The 24,824-nt window shown below is 45.8% G+C and overlaps 3 protein-coding genes across 3 annotated transcripts; 1 reads left to right on the top strand and 2 right to left on the bottom strand.

Moving 5' to 3' along the window:
• Positions 1-4,121: 4,121 nt before the first annotated feature.
• LOC148381074 (uncharacterized) lies at positions 4,122-8,111 on the top strand. The gene is made up of 6 exons (XM_088364234.1): positions 4,122-4,265; positions 4,365-4,691; positions 5,280-5,552; positions 5,623-5,928; positions 6,024-6,119; positions 6,201-8,111. Exons 1-6 carry the CDS (start codon positions 4,139-4,141, stop codon positions 6,410-6,412), a joined length of 1,341 nt encoding a protein of 446 aa, XP_088220360.1. The 5' UTR covers positions 4,122-4,138; the 3' UTR covers positions 6,413-8,111.
• On the bottom strand, positions 6,673-13,564 carry chrnd (cholinergic receptor, nicotinic, delta (muscle)). Its single transcript, XM_088364233.1, has 12 exons — positions 13,231-13,564; positions 12,478-12,623; positions 12,366-12,410; positions 12,171-12,280; positions 11,848-12,003; positions 11,523-11,635; positions 11,229-11,429; positions 11,034-11,145; positions 10,836-10,950; positions 10,047-10,257; positions 9,795-9,913; positions 6,673-9,619 (listed from the first exon to the last, which is right to left on the bottom strand). The coding sequence occupies exons 1-12, from the start codon at positions 13,439-13,441 to the stop codon at positions 9,437-9,439; spliced, it is 1,722 nt and encodes a 573-aa protein (XP_088220359.1). The 5' UTR covers positions 13,442-13,564; the 3' UTR covers positions 6,673-9,436.
• Positions 13,565-13,679: 115 nt separating this feature from the next.
• On the bottom strand, positions 13,680-24,731 carry cip2a (cellular inhibitor of PP2A). Its single transcript, XM_088364231.1, has 21 exons — positions 23,984-24,731; positions 23,517-23,664; positions 23,323-23,435; positions 22,390-22,484; positions 21,867-21,963; positions 21,650-21,772; positions 21,313-21,458; positions 21,171-21,246; positions 20,856-21,092; positions 19,834-19,999; positions 19,518-19,665; positions 19,345-19,444; positions 19,149-19,267; positions 15,504-15,681; positions 15,344-15,418; positions 15,063-15,173; positions 14,776-14,972; positions 14,527-14,640; positions 14,252-14,334; positions 14,035-14,174; positions 13,680-13,972 (listed from the first exon to the last, which is right to left on the bottom strand). Exons 1-21 carry the CDS (start codon positions 24,083-24,085, stop codon positions 13,829-13,831), a joined length of 2,712 nt encoding a protein of 903 aa, XP_088220357.1. The 5' UTR covers positions 24,086-24,731; the 3' UTR covers positions 13,680-13,828.
• Positions 24,732-24,824: the final 93 nt, after the last annotated feature.

Consider the following 24,824-nt stretch of genomic DNA (forward strand, 5'->3'; position numbering starts at 1 on the left):
CTCCTATAATATATTTATTAAATAATAGTCACACATGACAGTTTTGCATAAAAATGTCTTTTCTAGCATTTGGCCTACATTACATCAATGTTCATGGCAATACATATGATTTTGCACATGCAAGGCAATACCAGCAGTTCCACACTATAAAATATGAACCCTAAGTCGAAGTCATGTCTCTTTCTATTGGCTTGTCATAAAGACATTCAATGGGAGGTAGCTGTCGAGCCTGTTTGTCTACACAAAACTGAAAGTAAGCAACAAAACAAAAAAATGATGGCGACGATACATGGATGTGTTTTTTTGTGCTCTCTTGCTATTTTTCTGTGGAGCTTTTCCCATTGTTCTGGGACCGAACGTGAGTGTGGGCCTAATGTTGGTGGGGATTATTCCAATCAAATCCAAGAACAATTGTAAGGGTGTGTGCTGGATTCTTTTAGCTTTTGCCTTTCTCTTAGCTTCCAACTCGTATTTTTGCTTTACTACATGTGACTGACTCATTTGCTGTTCGGCAATAAATGTCTTTTTCCTAACGGTGTAAATTTTTTGTACTTGACCATTCACCAGAGTTGAACGTGACCTGCCTGGCGTACTCCGAGTGCATTCTTCCCTGTAACTTCAATTCTGATGGGCAAGGGGCTCGGATCATGTGGTACCGTAAGAAGGCGATAGTCAGTTGCACACGCTACGGGAACACAAGCTTCGTGGTGGGACATAACTCACCGGTGGCCCGCTACATGAACAGGACTAGTCTTTTTCCCGAGCTTGTCCTGGAGGGAAACGCCACATTGGTTCTCAGGAACGTCACACCGCAAGACCAAGGGAAATACTTCTGCATCACCATGAAGCGAGTCGCCTCGGAGGAGTCGGGCATCATTGTCCTGGATGTCAAAGGTGCGTCGTGTTTGGGGAGGTCACTCAAGGGTCTTCTTAGATACAGTCTGCTCAAACCTTTTCATCCTGACGTCCTTGAAATCAACTCAAAATGGTTTCATTGTCTCTGTAAGTTGCTGTTGTGCTGACACGCTGCTGGTGTTGTTGTTTGGGTGTCAGCACCGGTCCAGGATATCCGCATGGAGTTGAACGACGAGGCCGTGTTCTGCCGGGCTGATGGCATCTACCCGGAGCCCACACTCGTCTGGTCCACAGACCCTCCGACGGACGACGGGCTCTTCTACAATAAGACGAAGATGGAACAGACGCAACTTGGTTTCTATGAGGTGGAGAGCTGGGTGCCACTGAAGGCGGCCGAAAACATCAACCTGGAGTTCATATGTGACGTCAGCAATGAAATGAACACCAGAAGAGCTCGCTTCAAGCAAGAAGGTACACAAGACTCGATCTGAATCTTCCCGCAAACACCAGAGAAGGGTCCACTTCAAATCTTCTCAACCAAACATCTTCACGCAGCTCCCATCCAAACTTCGCCGCACAGCGAAATCAAGATTCCGTGCAGTTTCCCGGGCGACGTGGATACATACGAGCTGATCTGGAGGATCCATTTTTCTGAGCACATCCTATCCATGAACGTGAGCAGCATACACCACCACCTGACGCTCTCGGAGGACTGGAAAATCCATGTGCTGGACGGACGATCGGCTTGGCGGCACCTCAAGCTGCCCAACGTGGTGCTCGACCATCAGGGCACCTACACCTGCGAGGTGCGAACGTCTCAAGTCACTTACATCACGCAGACGGATGTCATCGTCATACCAGGTAATTGCACCACCCTGTAAAAGGTTTGAGAATTGTGAGTGATCAACATCCGCAAATCCCTTCATCAGATTCAAATCCTCTGCTGGCGGTTTACGTCACCCTCGGACTATTGGGATTTCTGGTGTTGGTGTCCTTCGGCATCCTTGGATTTCTCGGCTTCAAAGGTAAAATAAGACGAAATGAGCCAAAGCAGATTATGACGGAGTTGTTGTCTCTTTTCCAGTTGGGAAACTCTATCAAAAGATGTAACCAATGGAGGAAGATGAAAGCAACTCAGCAAGAACAAATGTATCCGGGTCTAATTTTTGAACATGTGCACTTCATTTTAAAATATATTTTTTCAAGGGGGGGGGGGGTGATGACTCAAGAACTCGATTCCGCTGATACAGCTGCTAAAGCTACTGTTGGATTTTTGGTCCACAATTTAGGAAGAGCGCTATCCACGCCTCACGGCAAATGCCATAGCCAATCACCTGTTATCCAATTTACTCACCGCGTGCTCGTTTTATTTCTTCGGCTTTAGGAAAAGGCTAAGACACCGAAACAAAATTTAGACTTACACAGGTTGGTTGAGTTCAATCACAATTCTTGTTAAGAAAGCTCTGTTTTCAGGAAAGTACAATACAGCGCTGGGCCTTTCGTGCGACCATGCTTAAGAGCAGAGAGTCTCTATTCAGAAAAGGCAACGTTCAAGGTTCTTTGCTCAGCTTATATTCAGTTGCACATGCCGGTGTGGGCTGAGTTTGATGGGCGATGAGTCTTTGTCACGGAACAGAGACAGGGCGACCAAGTACAACACGATCCTTTATTGAAAAAGAGGAAAAGGGGAAGTGGAATGCTGGACTTGCGGTCTGGTGTGGCTGAGCAGCAGAGTACAGCGCGTAGTCGTAGTCAGGCAGGTTGTCGAGACAGGCGGCGATCAGGAGCGTGGTCAAAGGACGAGCAAGTAGTCGGGGCAGGCGGCGATCAAGGCGTGGTCGGTCAGTTTACACAAGCAGTTGGCAATAGCGATCGTTCAGGGGACAAAAAGGCAGTGGTGTCACGGGAAGGGTAAGTAGACGTACTGACAACCACTGGCAGAATACACGGAGGTTAAGTAGGGGACCTAACGAGCTGTAGTAGGTGCTGGCAATTTCTTGATTGGGGCTTGGCTGTAAGTCAGGTGACGCAGGAACATGACAGTCTTTGGGGTGGGGGACGTTCGCAGGAGAGTTTGATTCCATGGGAGTGGGTGCTGGTTCGGTGAGAGCTGGTTCCGTGGGGTTGGGTGCTGATTATGGGCGATTCAATGTGTGTGGGGGCTGTTGTTTTCCTTTCCGTTTTTCAGCCTTGACGATCATCTTTGGCCGGGTTCTTGGCTGTCTCCCTCTGGCACCTCTACCGGTTTTAGCTCCAAGTGTCCTTCCTGTAAACCATTCTTGCACATACATCCACTTCACCCACTGTCGCACACCGCCCATTCATCATTCTTTCAATTTTGTTATTTTGTACGGAATTATGTGAGCTTTTGGCTGTGACATCAATTTATTAATGTTCCCTGCAAAGTTTGTGCTCACCACTTACAATGTTTTTGTTTCTTTGTTCTTTTGATTTCCATGTACTTGCTTACTTCATCATATTCTTAGTTTAATCATGCTTCCAACCATATCTTTTCTTTGTTCGGCAAAATATTTCCCTCTGTCCAGAACGTTCAGTAGTAATCTAAAACTGGCGTCTAGCATTAGTCAAAACATAAGATATAATCAAGTACTGAACATTTTTAGACGACTTTGGCAGTGTCTGTGATTTAGAAAATCATCAGGCATGCATTAAACAGTTCCTTAAGGGTCATTAAGCTATTCAGGCAATATATCAAAAAATATTTGTTATTCCAAAGTGCTCAGAAATACATATCAGATCATAAAGTTATAAAAACCTTTGTCATTACTCCCTATCAAAAATGTGTAGTTATGTCTTCTTTATTGATTTGGTGTGCAGGTATAACTATATGCTTAAAATGTTTCTTTTATTGATTTAATATGTGAATATACTTGTCTGCTTATGTATTTTATTCAATGAGGTTTGAGCATATCTGTTTTTGTAGCTAGGCAGGACTTCTTGTATTTCGACCCCATTCCTTCACTGCTAAAGCTGCTAAAGCTACGCTTTGTTAGCACATTTGAACATATTTGGTTGAAAATAAAAAAATGTTTTCATAATGACTATCTCTTTCCTGTTTTGTTGCTGGTATTTTTTTTTAAATCAATTTAGCTTTGGAAAAGGACTACATAACCCATACATAAATACTTCCATTGGAATTTGTAGATTTAAATGTATATGATCAGATTAAAGTTGACAAGAAGGAAACAAGTAAAAGAAAATAACTGTGTGGGTGTGTGTGTGTACATGTCAAAAGCAAAACCAAAAACAAAAACAAAGAGGAATGCTGTCAGTCAACATGCATTCATTGCAAGTCAGCATAGCCAATGAGCAAGTCACAGTCACGATGAAGACGAGGTTTGTGGTGGGTTTGGTGATCGGGCACCTCCTATGGCAGCTGATCTGGGCAGGTAAGCAGGACCTTCATAACTGTTGTCTCCAAAAACGCATTTACTGTCAATTTAATTCAAATGGCTTCAATCAAACTTCTCTGCGGCGATGTTTTGCAGACGTCAGTGATGTTTTGTGTCGTTGGAATGTGAGCTGCATTTTAGGGGTTAGCTTCAATGTTGGAGATGACGTGGTCATCCACTGGAGCCACAACCCCCCCGGGGGCATTGAGGTTCAGGTTCATTCTTTCTACTACGACACCGATCAGATGGCAAACCAAGGAATGCATTTCAGGGAAAGAACGTCGTTGTTTAAGGAAAACATATCAGTGGGGAATGCATCGCTGCTGCTCAAGGACGTGTTGGTCGAAGATGAAGGGATTTACAAGTGCTATGTGGGAACCCTTCAAGACAGTCAAGAGTTCTACATCAACCTCCATGTGGAAGGTGAGCCTAGAAATACTCGTGTGTACATTGCAGATGTTAGCGAACAAAAACTGCATTCAAGTCTTGCTAGTTCTGAGTCTTGATAGATTTTGCTGTATTATGGGGTGCCGCAGGGTTCAATTTTGGGGCTACTGCTTTTTCTCTTTGTACTTGCTGCCCCTGCTTTCAACCTTGGAAGAGACTTACATTTTCTTCCATTGCTCTGTTTACAGCTGACGGAATTACGTGCCACTTGATGCCTACTACGATGACTTTTCTTTGTTAAGACATGAAAACAATGAATGCATGAAAGTCCAGTGGCCCTTATAAATCCATTCTCTTTGACTTGGGTCCTCTTAATGCAAAGGTTCTTACATAAGAATCTTCCAAACTCTCAAACCCCTCTCATTCAAAGTTCCCAATGATTGAATTTAACCTACTTAAGACGAGACCTACCATCCGAAACCACTCCTCAAATCCTCTTCTTCAATCCTTCTCTAACCCTTGTCCAAATGTCCTCATTCAAATTTGTCCTGATAAGTTCCTGACTGATCCCGTCCATCTCTTCGAGCACCTGTTGTGTTGACATATTTGTCGTCTGGGTGTCAGCTCCAATCCAGGATGTCCGCATGGAGTTGAGAGACAAGGCTGTGTTCTGCCGAGTTGACGGCGTCTACCCGCCCCCCACGCTGAACTGGTCCACAGACCCCCCCCTGGACAACTGGCCTTTTGAGAAGAAAACAAAGGTAGAGCAGACGCAGTCGAGTCTCTATAACGTGGAGAGCTGCATGCAACTGAAGGTGGCCGAAAGCATCCACGTGGAGTTCACATGTGAGGTCACCGGGGAGAGGAACAGCAAAAAAGCTCGGTTCAGGACAGAGGGTACAGACGACCTTATCCAGACCTCCTCATTTGAAGGTTTTGGAGAATCTCATTCAAATCTCCTTTGCAGATGCGATCCAAACACGGTCTGGCTATGAGGTGAAGATTCCGTGTAGTTTTCCCACACAGGTCCAAACCTTCGACCTGATCTGGAGGTTTCGTCATTCGGAGCACATCCTATCGATGAAGGTGAGTGGCACGCAGCGCCACCTGACGCTCTCGGAGGACTGGAAGATCCACGTGATGGATGGACGCTCTGCTTGGCGGCACCTCAAGCTACCCAATGTAGTTCCTGACCACCAGGGCACTTACACCTGTGAGGTTCGGACGTCCCAAGTCACCTACGTCACGCAGACGGATGTCATTGTCATACCAGGTGATTACATCGCCTGTGACCCATTGCAGGGTTTCTGTCATATGGAATATTAGTGACAGCTCAAATAACAATACCAACACGGTTCTACCCCCTAGAGCTAGACTCAAAACTTCCAGCGCTGATCGGTATAATCATCTTGATCGGTGTCTTACTGATCGTGTTTGTCTCAATTGGATTCTTGATCCGGAAAAGTGAGTGAGCCAAGCTAAGCTAACGATGATGTGGGAGGGACAGCTAATTGGATCCTGACTGCGCTGTGGTCTTTTGTTTAGTGAGGATGTTGCGCAAATCGCAGAAGACACCAGAAGACGACGACTCCAAGAGCCAAGCCAAGAAAGAGGATAACACGGACAAAAGAGTCATTGAAAGGCTAAACCTTGACTTCCTGTCTAGTGTCCTTAGACAGAGGTATGCTAAGTTTATGAGCGGAAGGGCTACAATTTTCCAAGGACTACGTTCCATATCCAACAACAACGCTACATGAATTAAAAAGTTGCTAATTTTGCAAATGGGAGATAATATTTAAACAATATGATGAGGGAAGAACATCCTATTTTAGCATTCATGTAAAAAAATGGAGCTTAGGCTACATAAAAATATGACTTCCTATAAAAGACACTGGTACACAGTAAAAAAAAATAGTATGTTGCTACTTATTGAAACAAGACAATAAAATACATAAAAATCGACTTTTTGTTTTTTGATCTTAAATGCCAATCGCAAGTTGGCCACACGCCCCGAAAATCAAAGAGAAGTGAAATTTATTTTTGAACACAAGATCGACCAAACACAAAATCATTTCCTCACATTTTCACACAATATCATGCTATGCCAATAAGGCACATAAATCAACATGTTCAAAAAAGGAGAAGGAAGAAGGTATTGCTTGTTTTTTCCTACCCCTTTTAGACAGCATAATTCTCAACATGGTTGCTAATTAGTTTTTTTCGAAGTACAGAAACCTGATTTATCGGAGGAAGATAATTTTAGAAATGAAACGCAGTTTATACAAGAATATTCTGGAAAGAAAATTAAATAAGATATGGACTATATAGCTGAAAACAGACAGGCAGAAGATTTTACTATACTATACTACTACTATTACTATAATTTTGTAGTGTAAAATTTTTAAAGTGTTCTTTGAATTGGGCAATGTGTTTACTTTCTTTGATCGTTACAGGTAACCTATTCCATAGCTTTACCCCATTGGCAGATGTGCACATGCTTTTGAGGGTGGTGCGCACCTTAGGTTGTAAAAGATTCCCTCCCCTTCTTAGACTGTAAACACTTTCTCTTTCTATAAACCATTTTTGTATATTGTCAGTGAGTAATTTTTTTTAGCTTTATACATAATTTGTGCGGTCTTGAAATCTACCAAATCCATAAATTTTAATGTTTGTAATTTAATAAATAAATTATTTGTATGTTCACAATCGCCAACATTGTTGATAATTCTAATTGCCTTTTTCTGCATTGTGCATACCGTCTTTAGGGTGTTTTGTAGGTATCGCCCCATACCTCAACACCATAGGACATGTAAGGAAGCAGCAGCGAGCAGTATAAAGTGTACATTGTTTTTTGGTTCAGTAAGCGTCTGACTTTACAAAGTATACCCACGGTCAATTTTGAAAAGATGTGTTTGACTTGCGGTTTCCAGCTGAGACTGTGGTCAATTATTACTCCCAGAAAGGAGTTTTCATAAACTCTATCTAATCTGGTGTTATCACACAATACTTCAATAGTTATGTCTTCTGGGATTTCCCAAAGATCATAAAATCGGTTTTCTTTATGTTAAGAGATAATTTATTTGAGTCAAACCACAGCTTGGCAAGCTCATCAGAAACAGTCTTCAACAGTTGTTGTAGGTTCTCTCCTTCACAAAAAATATTTGTGTCATCAGCAAATATGACAAATTTTAAAATCTTAGAGGTGTTAATTATATCAATATATAATATGAATAGTTTTGGTCCCAATATTGATCCTTGTGGAACACTGCAGGTTATATTTAAAAGCATTGACTTTTTCTCTCCCATCTGCACAAACTGTTGCCTATGTTCTAAGTAGCTTTTTATCCAACTGAACCCTATTCCCCTAATCCCATACCTTTCCAATTTTTGAAGCAGAATGTCATGATTAATTGTATCAAAGGCCTTTTCAAGGTCAATAAAAACTCTTACAGCAAACTTCTTGTCGTCAATGCTTGTTGACAGTTCTTCCACAAGGTCAATTAAAGCTAAAGATGCAGATCGCTTTGGCCTAAAACCATATTGACTATCAGTTAATATCTCACACTTATCAATAAAACTGTCCAATCTAACAGCAAATGCCTTCTCCAAGATTTTGGAAAATTGGGGAAGCAATGAGACTGGCCTGTAGTTGGTATAAAAATTCTCCTCACCGGCCTTATAGATGGGAACGACTTTGGCTATTTTCATTTTAGTGGGAAAGGAGCCCAGTTTCAGGTTGCAGATATGTGCTATGAGATCTGCTATAGCTACTATTACATATTTAATTAGGTATAGAGCAATATCCTCACAGTCCCTTGATGTTTTGTTCTTAAATTGTTTAACTATATCAATTATTTCAGTTTTATCTGTATTTCTCAGAAAGATGGTAGCCGGGTTTCCTTCCCTAAAAAATGTTGATACACCTCCCCTTTGTGGAGGGATTATCTCATCTGCCAGTTTAGGCCCTACATTCACAAAGAATTTGTTGAATCCTGCCACCACTTCATCACTATTATTAATTATCTTACCATTTTCCAAGAATTCATTTGCGAATCCGGCACTTTTTTTTCTTCTTATAATTGAGTTTAAAATATTCCATGTGCTCTTTATATTATTTTTATTTGTTTCCAACACTTTACTATAATAATCTTTCTTACATTTTCTAAGAATTTCTGTTAGTTTATTTTTATATCTTTTATATTTAGTTTCTTTCTCCTCAGTTCTATGTTTAATTAAGTCTTTATATAATTCATTCTTTTTTTTTGCAGGCATTCAACAGACCCCTAGTGAACCACGGTTTATCTGGTTGTTTTGAAGTTTTCTTTGGTTGCTGGATTGGACAGTTTTTATGATATAGAGTCAAAAAAATATTTAGAAATAAATTATAGGCTGCATCAACATCCTCTTTTTCATAAACATTCCTCTAGTCTTGAGCGATCAGATCATTTCTAAATGCGTTCAGTGCCATTTGTTCTTAATCTCCTTTGTATGTTTACTTTGCTATTGTCTAAGTTCTTATGTTTACATTCATGGATAACAAAGTGCTGCCATACTACCAAGACTGATTTGTGAGAGGCAGCGAGACTAAAGTCATGTCCTTGGAAATATTGACCAGCTTTAGCATTTTAGATCAGTGAGAAAAAATATTTTTTAAATTATTTCTTTTAAATATCTTTTATTTTTTTTCACCTCAAACAAAAGGGGAAAACTCCACGCAAGTCAAAGAAAGCTGAATATTTGTTGAATATGTGTGTACGTGTACGTGTGTGTGCATGCACACTTCACAGCAGCCGCACGTTGTCCTCCCTGTAGTTGTGAGTGTCCCCATCGAAGGGCAGCGGTGGTGGGTGGTTGTAGAGGCCCATAAGGAAGATGATGATGGTGCCCAAGGTCATGACTGGGGTAATGAGGAACAGACAGAGCCGGTCCACAGTGCGAGCGATGCCGCTCCAGTTGTCCTTCTCCTGAAATAACGAAAACACATCAAATGCCTTTGTTCATTTACAACCACAAAATAGAAATTTTGTTCTGGACGCGGAGTGGTTTTTGTTTGGCATTCATTTAAATGGGAATCTGTGTCAGCCTGAGAAGGCAAAGTTTGATAAATGGTGTTTCCACACATGACGATGACACACTCACCTCATTGTAGTCATTCTTATTGCGCATGTGTTTGATGATGTAGTTTGCGCCGTCCACCGCCGGCTTGATTTCCCCGTACAGCTGCTCGGTGGCTCCACCATCCTCCTGTACCTTTTTCACTGAGGGATAAAAATGAATTATAGAAATTAGGACTAGGTTAAAATAAAAAAATAAATAAAGTCAACTGTTGACCGGCTAAGTTGGCATTTGCTGGCTTGTTTTTGTGATTGGCAAACATATACGTTAGCATACCTGTGGCATGGGTGGGCCGAGTCATGAGTCCGTGTCTCACCGACTGCTTCTCAAACATTAAGTCACTGCGGGATTTTACGCTGTAGTACTCCTCTGCCGACGCGATGTAGCCCGCTGAGCTGGAGCGCCGCTGCATGCCGCCGTCCCAGTTCGGCTCCGACTCGGCTGGCCGGGACATGAGCAGGAGACGGGGAAGACGTTCCAGGAACAACTGTGACAAATGCGTTGATTGGACTACAATAGACGTTGCAGCTGTGGGTTTGTATTTTTAGGAAGGGAAAGTGGCACTTCATTTTGTGATTTAAAGAGAAAAAAAGGGATAACCTAATTAAACAGAATACAAAGCACAAATGATTTCACTGTACTGCGCCGAGTGGGATTCCCGCCTTGGCCTCTAGGGGGACACTACTGTATTAGACCAGGGGTGTTAAACTCATTGTTTTCGCAGGCCGCATTGTAGTCATAGCTTCTTTCGGAGGGCCAATATGACTGTCAACGCAAATAAATGTATGAGCACCTCATATTATATACAATAAAAGCTACAAAACAAACAACTCTTTCAAATCAGACGAGTAAAAAGTGGTCAAATATTAAAAAAAAAAAGATATTAAAAGTGAAGACAATTTGCAATTCTAGTAATGACCCGCAAATTTGATGCACAATTTGTCTTGGCGGGCCACCTAAAATGATGTGCCGGGCCGTATCTGGCCCCCGGGCCTTGACACCTGTGCATTAGACTGTCATGCAAACACAAGTGTGTGTGCGCGTGTATGTGCGTGTGTGCGTCACCCTCTTAGTCCACTCGGACATGATGTGCGTGCTTGGGCTCCTGAAGTGCAGGTTGAGGACCACCACGCAGTTCAAGACCACCACTGTCACCAGTACCATGATGAACATCAGGTACCTTGAGACATCAACAATTAAATACATTAAAAAAAAAAAACTGAACAAAAAAAAAACCACATATGCAATGAGTGTGTGTCTCACTTGACAATAAGCGGAACAGAGATGGAAGTCTCCGGAAGCCTTTGAGAGATCAGCAGCAGGAAGACAGACTGAGCGAGTAGCACGGAGATGGACAAAGTCATCTTCTCGCCACCTAGCGTGCATGCACATGCAAACAAGTCAACATTTTAAGGGGCCAAGAACATGTCAGTGAAGAGCGCGGAATTGCAAACTGACTGTCTGCGGGCAGGTAATAGACGAGCGAGGCCAGAAAGGAGATGAGCACGCAGGGGATGATGATGTTGACGATGTAGAAGAGCGGCTTGCGTTTGATGATGAGGTAGAAGGTGATGTCTTGGTGCTTGTTGCTCTCCATGGGAATGTGTTTGTATGTGTTCCTCTTGGCCGGGCGATGGATCACCTCCCACTCGCCGTTCTCTGACGGCCAATCAGAGGAGAGAGACCCGAGGCGCCCATCCGTCACGTCGACAGAAAATCAGATCCACCACGTGCGGAGTGCGAGGCGCTCACCCGTCCAGCTGGCCGGGTCAATGATGATCCACTCGACCGTCCACGTGTTGTTTTGATCGTCGCCGTCAGTGCTCAGGAGCATTCTGATCTCTTTGGCATTGTACGTCAGAGAGCTGCAAAGATGTGGGAGATGCACACAGCAGGTCAACAAAGACCGTCCATCAACTTAGTTGTTCTTGCAGTATTTTGAGTGTAATTCCACTGTCAGCCACTAGATGGTGCAACATTTTTAAATATCTACATATTTTCACTTATTGTAGGGGTGGTCAGTTTGCACACAAGGGATGAAGCTGGGTTTACAAAAAAAATCAATGAGGAATCTCACGTGAACTTGAGGGTGCAATTCTGCCAGTCGAAGGGGAAATAGTTGACGTTGATAGAGCAGGATGAGCGGAAGATGGCGGGTGGTAACCAGCTGCACTCCCCTTCGTTGGTAACCAGCACGTTGCAATAGTAGGCCACCTGAAACTGGGCGTCGTTACTAGGTGAGGAGGAAAAGGGGACAGACTCCTTCAGAATTACTGTAGAGAGGTATTTTTTCCTATAGTGCATCTAAATGTCGGGAGTGTGTGAATGATTCCAAACTCATCTCCTACTTTGTGGGTAGCGGAGGCTGGAACGATCAATCAAATGAGTGCTTATGCTCACTTGTTTTCCAGCACGATCTCAGGCAGCCACACCAAGTTGGTCGGCAGGCGCAGCATACTGATGCCGTCAAACTCGCTGGTGTTCCACGACAGCCGGTAGTCCTTCCACGACTGGTGTGAACGCGCACAAAAAGACGGCAAGTTTTGCGAGTGCGCGGGGCAGCAGCGCAACTGTGCTTCTACTAGAAGAACTCACGTGGCCGATCCAGACGTTAGTGAGCAGGGTCTCGTCCACTTCTTTCTAGCAGGAGAGCCGACACACAGTAAAAAAAAAAAATCCAACTTGTCATCAAATTGCTTTTTCCTACCAAAGAGATGAGGTTTGAGAGCGTGAGTGCGAGGTAGACATCAACCACGTCATGTTGTCTCTCCACGGGACGCAGTTCCTTGTTGTAGTTGCGCTCCTTTAACAGGTAGTTGATCAGGCGCTCTTCCTCATTCCGGCACCAGCACGCTAGGCACGCACACGCACGTCAAGGTTAGCGTCAATATATAGTGACGCGTAGAAAAATAACAAATTTGAGTAACACAACTTAGACATCTCAATGGCACCCAAATCCCTAAGTACGGAGCATGCATTTCAATTTTTTTTTTTTTGTGGACTCCCAGTTTGAGAAGCACTGGTGTACACAAAGAGCCTCCAGCACATTCAAGCGATCCAATTCCACACGACAGCTGCTTCCTACTCGCTAACCTCAAATGCCCGACACACAAACCTCCACCAAGCTGCAGATATTTGCCAAATAAACGACAAACACCTCAACATAAATTTGTTGAACTGTCTTAAAGTGCCACATCTGAACATTGAACTCATCTTTACACTGTGACTTAATTTGAATAAAATCTGGATTCATCAGTTTGATAGCCCAGGATTCAAAATGCAGACTTCACTCAATGAGACATAATTTGACCATTATTTGCATCAATGCGATACTTAGAGAGCACTAAAAAACAAAAACAAAAAACTTAACACACATACTAGCTGCTACAGCGTAACCAGGAAGTCCCTACTGAGTTTGACGATGATAGAGCATTCTAAAAGAAGACAAAAGAAAACTAACCAGGCCAGAGCAACGAGAGCAGGAACACAGCAAAGAGCTTCATGTTGAGTTGGAGTTTTGTCGGAAAGACCTTGTCCGTCTCTCTTCTTTCTGACCTTCTGCCAAAGTGCCTTTGATTGACAATCAGCAGCTGCAGAAACAGACGCGGCAGAAAATAGAAAGCAGCAGCCAGCACTTGGTCACTCTGTCCCGGAAAACACAACAGTTGCATCAATACTCACCAAAAGTCACACTTCGAACTCATTTGAAAACTTATTTGAAGGAGGAGTAAGCGTGGTCAAAAGGTTTTGCAGTTATGCCCAAAATGCCAACTCAAAAGCTGACCGGTAAAATTCTGAGCTTATCTTAACTCAAATACTCATGATAAGAATGATGCATTCCTTTTGGCAACTCAATAAGCAAGTATTGATAAACTGATACATACCTGGAATGATTTTCCACAACAAATACAGCAGTCATGATGGACATATTTATTTGCTATATAATTAAAACAAAGTTATTTAAAAACAAGAAACATATTTTATTCAGCTTTTGTTGCACTTTTGGTTGTGGTTATCATTGCTGAATTTAGTTTTTTGTTCACGGTTATTGGCGAGTGTCACAGTGAGAGGTTGACGTCGTTCTTCTTGCCGCTGCTCAGGCTGTGGATCATGGCGATCATGGCCGAATGCTTGTTGAGCTCGTCTTCACACTGTTTGAGCTTGACCTCCAGCTGACTCTTCTGCAGCTCCAGAGACGACGCCTGCGCACGGGGCACCAGCATGGGACCGGGAAGCTTGGCGGGAAGGCAAACGTCACGCTTACCTTGATGCACGCGTCCCTCCTGGCCTGCTCCGTCTTGGTCAGCTCTTTCTTCAAAGTGTCGAGCGTGTCCTCCAGCTCCAGCCTCTCTTGCTCTTTCCCTCGTTCTTTGTCTGCCGCCGTCCGCAACTCTTCTTGCAACTCTGCCGCCAAAACACAACTTCAATGATGCGGAATTCTGATGCTACGGCAAATGTGCTAGCGTAACCGCATCTCTGACCTGCTATATCTTTGTCCTTCAACTGCATGTCTGAATGCAGCGACTTGATCTCCTCTTCCTTCTCCTTCAACAGCAACACAACCCTGACAAGAATGTGCGAGCCCAGAGAGTATTCGGCATGCTACCACTCCGACACAAATGGTAGCATCGGAATCCCTTCTATAAAGTCAACTGAATTGCTAGCAAACAGTATGAACCAAAATGCTAACACAAGAGACTGACTACAGTTGAAAATGTGTCATATTGCCATGCAAAAATTTGGACAGGTCTCCTACTTGTCATGCTGCAGCTGCAGAGCTTGGTGGCTCTTCCGGAGCGTGTCGTTGCGTTTGTTGAGGTTGGCGTGAGCCGCCTGAAGCTCCTTCAACTGATACCCACTCTCATTGAACCTGACAACAAGCGTATCATTCAGTCGTTACCTCTACCAAGGCAGTGACGAAGGTAAAGGTTATTCAAAATAAGCGAATTACGTATTCAGTCCGACATTCGAGGAACTTTTATATAGTCCATTATATGGGAATGACCTTTGGAGCAAGGAGTTGTAGGCGGCTTTGAGGGCCTGGTGCTCCTCCGAGTCCAGCTGCAGTCTGACGTTGTGCTGCAGCAGCTCCTCCGTGTCGGCCTTGGAGCGTCGTGCCTCCTCCAGCTGCACGGCCAGTTCGCTCTGAAGGGCCTCACGCCGCCGCTCCGCTTCCTTCAGCAGGCTGGCCAACTTGCGAGCCTTTACATCACAGATGCTAAATTAGACTTCATCGCCATTTACAATGGCTTCTTTCTCCAGGTGGAGGTGCCACAAGACAAAAGTGCTCACCTCGGCCTCGGCCTGAGCTAGCTGGAAGTGGTACTGATTAATGAGGCGGTCGGACTGGGACAGAGCCACGGCTTTTGCTTCCAGCAGGTCCTTAAGGCGACTCTCCTCAGACTGAAGGCCAGATTAGGATTTAATGAACATCAAATGCCAAATCAAGCATCCAAGTCAATCATTGCAATCCTGCATGTGCTTCTTTTGGACTCGAGACTAAACACACAGTCCCATCCTAGTTGTCATGGTAACAAAATTCACACCAACGTCGGGAGTCTTTCATTACTTACAGCGAGGGCGGCGAGCTTCCGCTCATAGATGTCGATGATGTCAGACACATGGGCGTCTTTCGTCGGCTCCTGCAGCTACAAACCAGAAGGGGGAACTATTCAGCTTCACCGCCATGCTATCAAAAACCAACAGGAAGCCTACAGGAAATGCATTAAAGACCTCCAAACCGCCGCGGAGCTTCTCCACCAAGCTGTGGATGTTGTTGGATGCCCCGGACATGTCCAGACTGCTGCTGTTTGTCCGAGGAGGCGGGACGTCCTGAATAGGAATACGCTTGACGGTCAGTTCGGCCTCCCTTTGCCGGTAAGCATTATTGGCGGCCATGCTGTCCCCGAGGCTGAAGACAAAAGTCATGTCGAATTTTTTCCACCATCGTAAACAGTTCTAAGGAAACTTGTGGTCAAAGTAAAATTGTTGGATTACGCTTTGCTGCCCCTCCATGAGTCGTCACCTTATCGTGGTGGAGGGGTTTGCGTGGCCCTATGATCCTAGGAGCCATGTTGTCTGGGGCTTCATGCCCCTGGTAGGGTCACCCATGGCAAACGGGTCCTAGGTGAGGGGCCAGACAAAGCACGGCTCACAGAAGCCCCTTATGATGACTAAAATAAATGGACTTCGTTTTCCCCTCTGGAGCCAGGCCTGGAGGCGGTGCTCGAAGGCGAGCGTCTGGTGGCCGGGCCTTCGCCCATGGGGCCCGGCCGGGCATAGCCCGAAAAGGAAACGTGGGTCCCCCTTCCCATGGGCTCACCACCTGTGGGAGGGGCCAAAGGGGTCAGGTGCAGTGTGAGCTGGGCGGCGGCCAAAGGCAGGGACCTTGGCGGTCTGATCCCCGGCTGCAGAAGCTGGCTCTTGGGACATGGAATGTCACCTCTCTGGCTGGAAAGGAGCCCGAGCTGGTGTGCGAGGCAGAAAAGTTCCGACTAGATATAGTCGGACTAGCCTCAGTTTGGGTTCCAGTACAAGCCCTCTCGAGAGGGGCTGGACTCTTTTCCACTCTGGAGTTGCCCACTGTGAGAGGCGTTGAGCAGGTGTGGGTATACTTATTCCCCCCCGGCTGGGTGACTGCACATTGGGGTTCACCCCGGTGAACGAGAGGGTAGCCTCCCTCCGCCTTCGGGTGGGGGGACGGGTTCTGACTGTTGTTTGTGTCTATGCACCAAACGGCAGCTCAGAGTACCCACCCTTCTTGGAGTCCCTGGAGGAAGTGCTGGGTGACTTCAATGCTCACGTGGGCAATGACAGTGAGACCTGGAAGGGCGTGATTGGGAGGAACGGGCCCCCCCTGATCTGAACCCGAGCGGTGTTCTATTATTGGACTTCTGTGCTCGACACGGATTTTCAATGATGAACACCATGTTCAAACATAAGGGTGTCCATGTGTGCACTTGGCACCGGGACACCCTAGGCCGCAGTTCGATGATCGACTTTGTAGTCGTGTCATCAGATTTGCGGCCGCATGTTTTGGACACTCAGGTGAGGAGAGGGGCAGAGCTGTCAACTGATCACCACCTGGTGGTGGGTTGGCTCCGATCGTGGGGGAAGATGCCGGTCCGACCTGGCAGACCCAAACGCTCTGTGAGGGTCTGCTGGGAACGTCTGGCGGAATCCCCTGTCAGGAAGAGCTTCAACTCCCACCTCCGGCAGAGCTTCTCCCACGTGGGGGACATTGAGTCCGAGTGGACCATGTTCCGCGCGCGCCTCCATTGTTGAGGCGGCCGACCGGAGCTGTGGCCGTAAGGTTGTTGGTGCCTGTCGTGGCGGCAATCCCCGAACCCGCTGGTGGACACCGGCGGTAAGGGATGCCGTTAAGTTGAAGAAGGAGTCCTATCGGGCCGTTCTGGCCTGCGGGACTCTGGAGGCAGCTGACAGGTACCGGATGGCTAAGCGGAACGCGGCTTCGGCGGTGGTTGAGGCAAAAACCCGGGCGTGGGAAGAGTTTGGCGAGGCCATGGAGAATGACTTCCGGACAGCTTCAAGGAAATTCTGGTCCACCATCCGGCGTCACAGGAGGGGGAAGCAGTGCAACATCAACACTGTTTACAGTGGGGATGGCGTGCTGCTGACCTCGTCTCGGGACGTCGTGAGTCGGTGGGGAGAATACTTCGAAGGCCTCCTGAATTCCACCTACACGCCTTCCATTGTGGAAGCAGGGCCTGGGGACTCTGAGGCGGGCTCTCCAATCTCTGGGGTTGAAGTCACTGAGGTAGTTAAAAAACTCCTCGGTGGCAAGGCCCCGGGGGTGGATGAGATCCGCCCGGAGTTCTTAAGGGCTCTGGATGTTGTGGGGCTGTCATGGCTTACACGCCTCTACAACATTGCGTGGACATCGGGGACAGTACCTCTGGATTGGCAGACTGGGGTGGTGTTGTGTTCCAATTACAGGGGAATCACACTCCTCAGCCTCCCTGGTAAGGTCTATTCAGGGGTGCTGGAGAGGAGGGTCTGTCGGGAGATCGAACCTCGGATTCAGGAGGAGCAGTGTGGCTTTTGTCCTGGCCGTAGAACAGTGGACCAGCTCTACACCCTAAGCAGGATCCTCGAGGGTGCATGGGAGTTCGCCCAACCAGTCCACATGTGTTTCGCGGACTTGGAGAAGGCGTTTGATCGTGTCCCTCGGGAGGTTCTGTGGAGGGTGCGTCGGGAGTACGGGGTGCCGAGCCGACTGATAAGGGCGGTTCGGTCCCTGTATCACCGATGACAGAGTTTGGTCTGCATTTCCGGCAGTCAGTCGGATTCGTTCCCAGTGAGGGTTGGACTCCGCCAAGGCTGCCCTTTGTCACCGATTCTGTTCATAACTTTTATGGACAGAATTTCTAGGCGCAGCCGAGGCGTTGAGGGGGTCCGGTTTGGGGACCTCTGCTTTTTGCAGACGACGCGGTGCTGTTGGCTTCTTCAGGCTGTGATCTCCAGCTCTCACTGGAGCGGTTCGCAGCCGAGTGTGAAGCGGTCGGGATGAGGGTCAGCATCTCCAAATCCGAGTCCATGGTCCTCGATCGGAAAAGGGTGGAATGCCCTCTCCGGATCGGGGATGAGATCCTGCCCCAAGTGGAGGAGTTTAAGTATCTTGGAGTCTTGTTCACGAGTGAGGGGAGGATGGAGTGTGAGATCGACAGGCGGATCGGTGCAGCGTCGGCAGTAATGCGGACTCTGTACCGGTCCGTTGTGGTAAAGAGAGAGCTGAGCCAAAAGGCAAATCTCTCAATTTACCGGTCGATTTACGCTCCTACCCTCACCTATTGTCACGAGCTATGGATCGTGACCGAAAGAACGAGATCCCGGATACAAGCGGCCGAAATGAGTTTTCTCCGCAGGATGTCTGGGCTCTCCCTTAGAGATAGGGTGAGAAGCTCGGTCATCCGGGAGAGACTCGGAGTAGAGTCGCTACTCCTCCACGTTGAGAGGAGCCAGATGAGGTGGCTCGGGCATCTCATCCGGATGCCCCCTGGGGAGGTGTTCCGGGCATGTCCCACCGGTAGGAGACCCCGGGGACGACCCAGGACGCGCTGGAGAGACTATGTCGCTCAGCTGGCCTGGGAACGCCTTGGGGCTGGATGAAGTGGCTGGGAAGAGGGAAGTCTGGGAGTCCCTCCTGAAGTTGCTGCCGCCGCGACCCGACCCCGGATAAGCGGAAGAAGATGGATGGATGGATGGATGGATGGATGGATGGATGGATGGATGGATGGATGGATGGATGGATGGATGGATGGATGGATGGATGGACGGATGGATGGATGGATGCTTGCTGGTCAATGCAGGTTTTCATCACTAGATAACTGAAGTCCTCTTGAACAGCTGGAGACTCACACCAGCAACGGGAAGTCCGGGAGCGGCGTGGCGTCCAAGAGCAGAGCGAGGCCGGTATGTACGTGCGCTCTGTGATGCGAGGTCAGGGCCAAAGCAAGGGGCGTAGCTATCCTCTGGTCCTGAACATGCGATGGGGGTTGAAGGTGATGATGTTGCAGAAGCAGAGAGAGAGACAGAGAAAAAGAAAGGAAGTCACCTGCAGCGTACGGTAGAAGCCGGTCTCCATGTCCTTGACCTGCTGCCGCAATTTGCTCATCAGCACCAAAGTGCTGAGCAGAGCCTCAGCACACACCTGACTAGACACACACAGACACTCATCATCATCATAGTATATCTTACAGTGAAGACACCTGGACATGGTTGGCTGACCTGAGATTGTTGTCAGCGCCCAGGGGCAGGCATGCCATGGGGCTGTTGCCATGACAACAGGCGAGCAGCGTCTCTACCTGCAAGAGGCACTGGTGTGCGCTCACCTGGTTTGACACCAGTGCCCGTGTGGTGTCCTTACCGCACATGAGTGGACCGGTTAAGGCTTTTAGACAAAGCAAATAATACATGGACAAAGATGACTTCCTCAAGGGTCAGTGTTAGGGCCTAACCGCAACTAAACTCAACAATGCTGTGCCTTTGGACATCTCTGCTGGGTTTAACACTACCAGACAATATGAGTGAATGGCGTGGATATCGAGCAGCAGGCTGTTGACATGAGTGACACGTTTGCAGTGTTGTCTCAGGTGGGCATCTCTTTTGGTGGGTGGGTCCAGGGCCTTGACAAAGTCCAACAGGACAGGAAGTAGCATCCCCACAAAACTCTCAGTGCCGTCTGGCATGCTGGCAGCGCCCAATGCCTCCTGGGCAAAGACAGTTACATGCATAATGAAATCTCACAATTTTTTTTTCTCAAACATAAGTAAAATGACACTTGATGGCATACCGTATTGGCCCGAATATAAGACGACCCTGATTATAAGACGACACCCTCTTTTTAGGACTCAAGTTTGAAAAAAGACTTTTTGAACACCAAATTTAATTTTTATACAGAAAATAATTACTGTACATCTTAAACAAATGATTATAACAATATATTCGAGAGAAAAGCATGTTATTTTGCCTCATTCAAATCATGCAAAAACTGTCTATCACACCTTGATATCTGACCATGTAAGTATGTAAACTAAAGTGCAATCACATTTGTAAATTAATGGCTTCTGGTTTTTGAAATGTAAATAAACCAGTCTACTGTGATAAAACAACTAAATTGCAATAACTGCATTAACCATCAAAGTGAAGTCTAACTAACTGTACTCTTGAAACAAATCTGAATAAGGAAAAACATGGCAATAAAATAATGCAAACTGGTCTAAACATGAGAGTAGCTGAGATCTGTCATGTTAGAACATTACTCCTCACAAACATCCTCTGCCTCGCTGTGCTCAGTGTCACTGTCCTCACATTTTCTGTTATCTCTTCTCTTATTTTCTTCTCTTTTCTTTCTTACCGCTATTTTTTATTTTCTTCTTCATGACAGGGGTTCGCTTTGGCCTGGGGAGTTAAGTTCAGCATTCGCTTTAAAGATATCTGGCGTCATCTAGCGTTGTGAATTGGTATAATGTCCAGACCCCGAATATGCGACGACTTTCACTTTTTCAGTCTTATTTCAATGCAAAAAACATCGTCTTATATTAGGGCCAATACGGGAATTCAAACCTCCATCAGCTCCGTGAGCAGCTGCAGCGCCTTCAGTGAGCAGGTCTCAGCGCCACCCACGGGCGAGCTGATCCACTGCACTAGCGCCACCCCAGGTTCAGCCTTGTGTTCCGCAGTCACCGCCGCCTGCCTGCGACTTGTTGCCCTGAGTTTGGGTCCCACCGCTTTGAACAGCACCTGGTATAGCAGTGGGCGCAGACCCGACACGCTGCACATGGCGAGGAGTAGCTCCAGGACCTGCGGACGCACAACAGTCAAGCTCCAGAGGAACTGTGGAGGAACTGTCACGCATGAAGGCGCATACACATAGCTCACTTTGGCTGCTGAGTCGGCATCTTTTAAATGCAACAGTCCTAAAACTTGAGACACACACGCTGGCAAGTGCTGGTACCTGCGGACCGCGACAAAACCGCTTTAGTGGGGTTTGTGCCTTTGTGTGTATGTGTGTGTCTTGTACCGAGTGAGATAATCTGCAATTTTGGGGTTCTGCAGCAGATCAACCAGAAGATCAACAGAGTATTTTCGGGTCAGTGTGCCGTCACCGTTGACAATGATGTTAAAGACCAGCTGGAAGGTCTGGTGGATGTTTTTGGCATCGAAGAGCTATGGTGGAAACACACACACGTGCAGCAAACACACAAACAAAAAACATTGATGAAAACACAAACACATATAGAAAGTTTGGACACAAACAACGTGCACAGAAAATGAGAGGCACAAACACACCAAGAATTACCAAAGGTCTACGACCTGAAAAGTCTACCACCATGGCAACCGTTCCCGCACCCACCCACCTTCTCTCCGACTTTTTCGTTAAGAGTCAGGCTGGCCAGGATGGACAACGTGAAAACCACCACGGTCAGACTGTTGTGGGCCAGAAAGGTGATCAGCGTCCGATAAAACGGCTTCACGTTGTCCTGTGTTTGGATGAAGAAAAGTTCCGTTCCATTTCACTTTTTTCCATGATGAGGTCGCTACAGCTAGAAAAGGCAAAGCACCATCACTACCGACCAGAGACTTGATGTGAGTCTGCACGGCGGGGTTATCTCGACAAAGGTTGGCCAACAGGCCGAGGCAGGGCATGATGATGTCATCGCTCGGGGACTGGCTGCCAGAAAAGAATTCAATTGTGTGTGAGGGCTTGGCAGTGAAACATGCGCTACGCACACACGGAGTATGGTACACCTCAATAAGAAAAATTTAAACTTAATATACAGATAGATCAGAGACGAACAAAGTGGGTTTTTTTGTTTTTTTTTTTACTTGTAGTTTAAAGCCATATTATTGCTGCTCTGACTTACACCGAAATTCAGTTTACGTCGCCGCGTAGGAACAGATCAACGTCATAAACCGAGGACCCTCTGTATTACTTTTACTACTGAATTTCAATACAGAAATTAGTCTTCGGAAAAGTATTACACTTTGTTTTATGTTTTTTTAAAACCTTTTGAATTGAACAACTGAAATGAAATTAGCTTTCATAGTGTATTTACATTTTGTGAGCTGCATCTGTACACTTGTATGTCCGTCTTACATGTTGGACACGAGGAAGACGATGAGCTCGTTGACGTGGTTCGAGGACGGGAAGATGCGAGTGCTGTAGGTTATCTTCTGGAGCAACTGTAAACTCTTTGCACAGACATAGCAGTATTACAGTATGCCAGCAACAGTTGGAAATCTGCGACACAGCAGCCATTTATTTATTTGATTATTTAGATCACAGGCGTCAAACTCAAGGCCCGGGGGACCCAGATACGGCCCGCCACATCATTTTATGTGGCCCGCGAAGACAAATTGTGCATCAAATTCGTGTGTCATCACTAGAATTGCAAATTGTCTTCACTTTAAATAATATCTTTTTTTTTAAATATTTGACCACTTTTTACTCATCTGATTTGAAAATGAGTTATTTGTCAGTTTGTTTTGTAGCTTTGACTATATATGATATGAAGTGCTCATACATTTATTTGGGTTGACAGTCATAATGGCCCCCCGGAAGCAGCTGTGAAGTGAAAAAAAAGAGTTTGACACCCCTGATTTAGATCGTGTATAGGACCAAGTCAAAATACGCTGGTGCATGTTTCCATCGTCCAATTAGTATCTGTGGCTTTAAATTTGTGTGTTTCCATCATCCAATTAGTTAGTTAGTACCTGTGACTTTAAATTTGTGCGGCTTTAAAAGGTGGATACTGGCCCAATGACATGAAAGTTAGTAAATGGAACTACAAAGCAGAGCCCAAATGACAATAACTTTTTTTAGGACCAATTCTAGTATTTGGCCTGAAAAACAATTCTGATAACTGATGAAAAATAAATTAATCATTAAAAATATACAGTGAACCCAAGAAACATGAACCACGATATGACAAGGCCGACTGTATCACAGATTTTTACCCATTGTGGGTGGGTCTGCAACGTACGTATACCCCGTGGTAAAATTGTAATATAATCGACTGAAATGACCAACCTGCAGTACCAGAGGGTCTCCGGGGGTGGCGCTGTGGCGATGAACAAGCAGAGCCAGGATGCTGGTGAGGTTGAAGTTACAGTGTAAGATCTTCCTGCTGCCATCGTCACAAGCTGCAATGAGTTGGTGTATTGGAATGGATTTATTCCACCAAAATTTTATCTAAACTAGATTAAAGAAAAAGTGGACCGTACCAAGCTGCGTCAGCAGGGACAAGTTGGCTCCGGCAACAGTGGGACTTGTGTTTGCGTTACCAGTGAGCTCCACCAGCCTGCGAACACACTCGGTGGGTAGCAGCTGACCTGAAGACAGCAGCTGCTCACATTTGAGGGAGGAAATCTCCTGCAAACATTAAAAACTGTGAAATAAAAAGATCTCTGCTCTCTTTTCATCAAATGTAAATTTTGAGTACAACATTATGGCTAGGTGACATGCATATGACGTTCATGCGAGTCAAAAGAAAATTACAACTTGTAGAGAAATAGATAAGGTTGAAAATTAACTGTATTCAAATTGGCACTGCACTGTCGTAGAATGGAATGTTAAAAAACAAGGCTACCATTTTGAACAAAATACTTCTTCGTTCAAGTCATAATGGTAACTGTTGAATTATAGTTATCATAACCTAGAAAATGGCACAAGCGGTTTTAAAGTGAGTCACCTCCACTTGCTTAAGAAGCTGAGCTGCACTTTGAGGATTCCTCCCTTCTTCATACTGCTGCGTGGCGAGCAGCAGAGACTTCAAACAAGTCGTAGCGTCCATTTAGGAAAGTATAAACCAAACTATCGAAGATAATAATTTGACCTTTAATTTACTGTAACGCTGTGTGTGAGTGAATGAGAGAGGGAGAAAGCGAGAGAGATTCAACTACGAAACTCGACGGCGTAAACCAGCAAGCGGTTACACTAGCGGCACATGATGCGTTTAATTTAATCTCTACATTGAATGATTTCCATCGTCGTCACGAAATAAAACCGACAGATATTTATTGCTGTTCATTTGTGCTCGTTTGAAGTCCCAAACCGTCAACTTCCAACAGCAAAACAGCACGTCCTCCCGCTCGGTGCTTCAAAATGGTGTTGGACAAATGAAGTTTAAGATTGCACGCATGCGCGGGGCTGCGACGCAGAAACTTGCTGCTGCTGCCGCCGCCTCCAGGGCCCATGGGAAATTTGGCTTCTTCAATAAGTTTCGCTACAAAAGCTATGCGAGGAAATACACGAGATATTTTGCAGACACAATTTGAATAGAAAATGAAGATTTCACACCAGTGATCCCCAACATTTTTAGCGCCACGGACCGGATTACTGTCAGACACTTTTTACGGACCGGTGTTTGATGGCGTCACAACCGTTGCGAAGAAAACGTCTAAAAACAATTCTATAATATCAAATGTCAAAATCACCAATAAATCGAAACAATCAACGACTGCATTATAGTTGCGTGCGTTTTCTTAGCAAAACTGGTCCGCACTTGTACAACAAGGCCATTTCCGCTAAAC

Source organism: Syngnathus floridae, chromosome 20 (genome assembly GCF_059516105.1).
Source record: "Syngnathus floridae isolate MCC-2025c chromosome 20, RoL_Sflo_1.0, whole genome shotgun sequence".
Taxonomy (NCBI): domain Eukaryota; kingdom Metazoa; phylum Chordata; class Actinopteri; order Syngnathiformes; family Syngnathidae; genus Syngnathus; species Syngnathus floridae.

What these genes read in the sequence shown, in the direction of transcription:
- LOC148381074 (XM_088364234.1), top strand. Translation starts at nt 4,139, where the DNA reads ATGCTGTCAGTCAACATGCATTCATTGCAAGTCAGCATAGCCAATGAG. An exon ending in ATGGCAGCTGATCTGGGCAG is followed by an intron (nt 4,266 to 4,364) that starts GTAAGCAGGACC and finishes GATGTTTTGCAG; the next exon opens with ACGTCAGTGATGTTTTGTGT. An exon ending in TGGATTCTTGATCCGGAAAA is followed by an intron (nt 6,120 to 6,200) that starts GTGAGTGAGCCA and finishes TCTTTTGTTTAG; the next exon opens with TGAGGATGTTGCGCAAATCG.
- chrnd (XM_088364233.1), bottom strand. Translation starts at nt 13,441, where the DNA reads ATGCAACTGTTGTGTTTTCCGGGACAGAGTGACCAAGTGCTGGCTGCT. An exon ending in TGTCCGAGTGGACTAAGAGG is followed by an intron (nt 10,258 to 10,835) that starts GTGACGCACACA and finishes CATTTGTCACAG; the next exon opens with TTGTTCCTGGAACGTCTTCC. An exon ending in ATAAGAATGACTACAATGAG is followed by an intron (nt 9,620 to 9,794) that starts GTGAGTGTGTCA and finishes TCGTTATTTCAG; the next exon opens with GAGAAGGACAACTGGAGCGG.
- cip2a (XM_088364231.1), bottom strand. Translation starts at nt 24,085, where the DNA reads ATGGACGCTACGACTTGTTTGAAGTCTCTGCTGCTCGCCACGCAGCAG. An exon ending in ACGAAAAAGTCGGAGAGAAG is followed by an intron (nt 21,459 to 21,649) that starts GTGGGTGGGTGC and finishes TTTCCACCATAG; the next exon opens with CTCTTCGATGCCAAAAACAT. An exon ending in TACAACTCCTTGCTCCAAAG is followed by an intron (nt 14,641 to 14,775) that starts GTCATTCCCATA and finishes GCTTGTTGTCAG; the next exon opens with GTTCAATGAGAGTGGGTATC.